At 42.6% G+C, this 1530-nt stretch overlaps 1 protein-coding gene across 1 annotated transcript; it reads left to right on the top strand.

Annotated features, from left to right (window-relative positions):
• Positions 1 to 396: 396 nt before the first annotated feature.
• On the top strand, positions 397 to 1329 carry LOC120067513 (uncharacterized). The gene has a single exon (XM_039019062.1). The coding sequence runs from the start codon at positions 397 to 399 to the stop codon at positions 1327 to 1329; it is 933 nt and encodes a 310-aa protein (XP_038874990.1).
• The last annotated feature ends 201 nt before the right edge of the window (positions 1330 to 1530 follow it).

Below are 1530 nucleotides of genomic sequence, written 5' to 3'. Positions count from 1 at the left end.
CAGGCGGCATCTAAAAAGCTTCCACGTAGCAGACGGCGTCTGAAAAGCTTCTGAGAGTCAGGCGGCTAATCAGGGAATGGACTTTAATGCTGACCAGGGCATGGACTTTAGTGCTGCCCATTCACCAAGTGGATGTGACCAACGCCTATAAATCAAAGAAATAGTAGTCCTTCGAAAGAATGCATCACACATTCAATGGATCAGGAAGAAAGAACGCCTAAGACTACAAGCCATTCAGAACCCAATACGTCTAACGCGAGAAAGCCGGAAGTGACTTTAAACGCACCATTTCCTAGGCGTCTGATGAAGAAGAATGATGAACAACAATTCAAACGCTTTCTTGAGCTCCTAAAGTAGCTGCAAATCAACTTTCCACTGATAGAGGCTTTGGAGTAGATGCCAATATATGTCAAATTTTTGAAGGACATTTTGACGAAGAAGAGAAGAGTCAGTGAGAAGGAAGTAATAGCGCTAACGCAGGAATATAACGTGTTAGTAAGCAACAGTCTACCAAAGAAGCAGAAGAACCTTGGGAGTTTCACAGTTCCTTGTTCGATAGGAGGATTGGATGTGGGACATGCATTGTGCGATCTAGGAGCTAGCATTAATCTCATGCCACTTTCAATTTTTAAGAAATTGGGGATTGGCGAAGCACAACCTACTTCTGTTACTCTTCATCTCGCTGACAGAACAATTAAGTACCCAGAAGGGAAGATTGAAGACGTTCTGGTGAAGGTTGACAATCTCATATTCCCAGCAGACTTTATTATATTGGACTATGAAGCAGATAGGGAGGTACCAATTATCCTTGGATGCGCCTTCTTAGCTAATGGGAAAGTTTTAATTGACATGCATAAAGGCGAATTAACTATCCGCGTGGATAATGAGGAGATAAAGTTTAATGTGCTCAATGCATTAAAGTTCCCAGATAGTGAAGATTGTCAACTAAACAGTATTGAGTTGCCTGAAGAAGAGACTAATGTATGTGAGGTCCTCGCGTTGGAGGAGAACCTAAAAGAATCAGAGCCACCAAGTCTGATTGAGCGACGGGCAAAACCAACGCGTCCATCACTTGAAGAACCACCAGAACTTGAGTTGAAACAATTACCTGGACACTTGAAATATGCATTCCTTGGAACCAACAACACTTTACCTGTGATCATTTCCGCAAATCTTACAGAGCCTAATGAGCAATCTCTCTTGCAGATGCTAAAAAAGCACAAGTGTGCAATAGGCTGGACGCTTGCAAATATCCATGGCATTAGTTCATCTTATTGCATGCATAAGATTAGGCTGGAAGAAGGGAAGTCGGGGTCAATCGAGCCTTAAAGAAGGCTGAATCCCATAATGAAAGAAATGATCAAGAAAGAAATTTTAAAATGGTTGGACGCGGGAGTTATTTATCCTATATCTGACAGTAGCTGGGTAAGTCCAGTCCAATGCATTCCCAAGAAAGGGGGAACAACCGTGATAGTCAACAGCAATAATGAACTCATACCCTCGAGGACTGTCATGGGCTGGAGCATCTGT

Source organism: Benincasa hispida, chromosome 12, assembly GCF_027475165.1.
Source record: "Benincasa hispida cultivar pf3 chromosome 12, pf3_genome.v1.1, whole genome shotgun sequence".
Lineage (NCBI taxonomy): Eukaryota > Viridiplantae > Streptophyta > Magnoliopsida > Cucurbitales > Cucurbitaceae > Benincasa > Benincasa hispida.
The sequence above is the reverse complement of the archived record's forward strand: the minus strand, read 5'-3'. Positions and strand labels throughout refer to the sequence as shown.

Coding starts and splice junctions, on each gene's coding strand:
- LOC120067513 (XM_039019062.1), top strand. CDS start 397: ATGCCAATATATGTCAAATTTTTGAAGGACATTTTGACGAAGAAGAGA.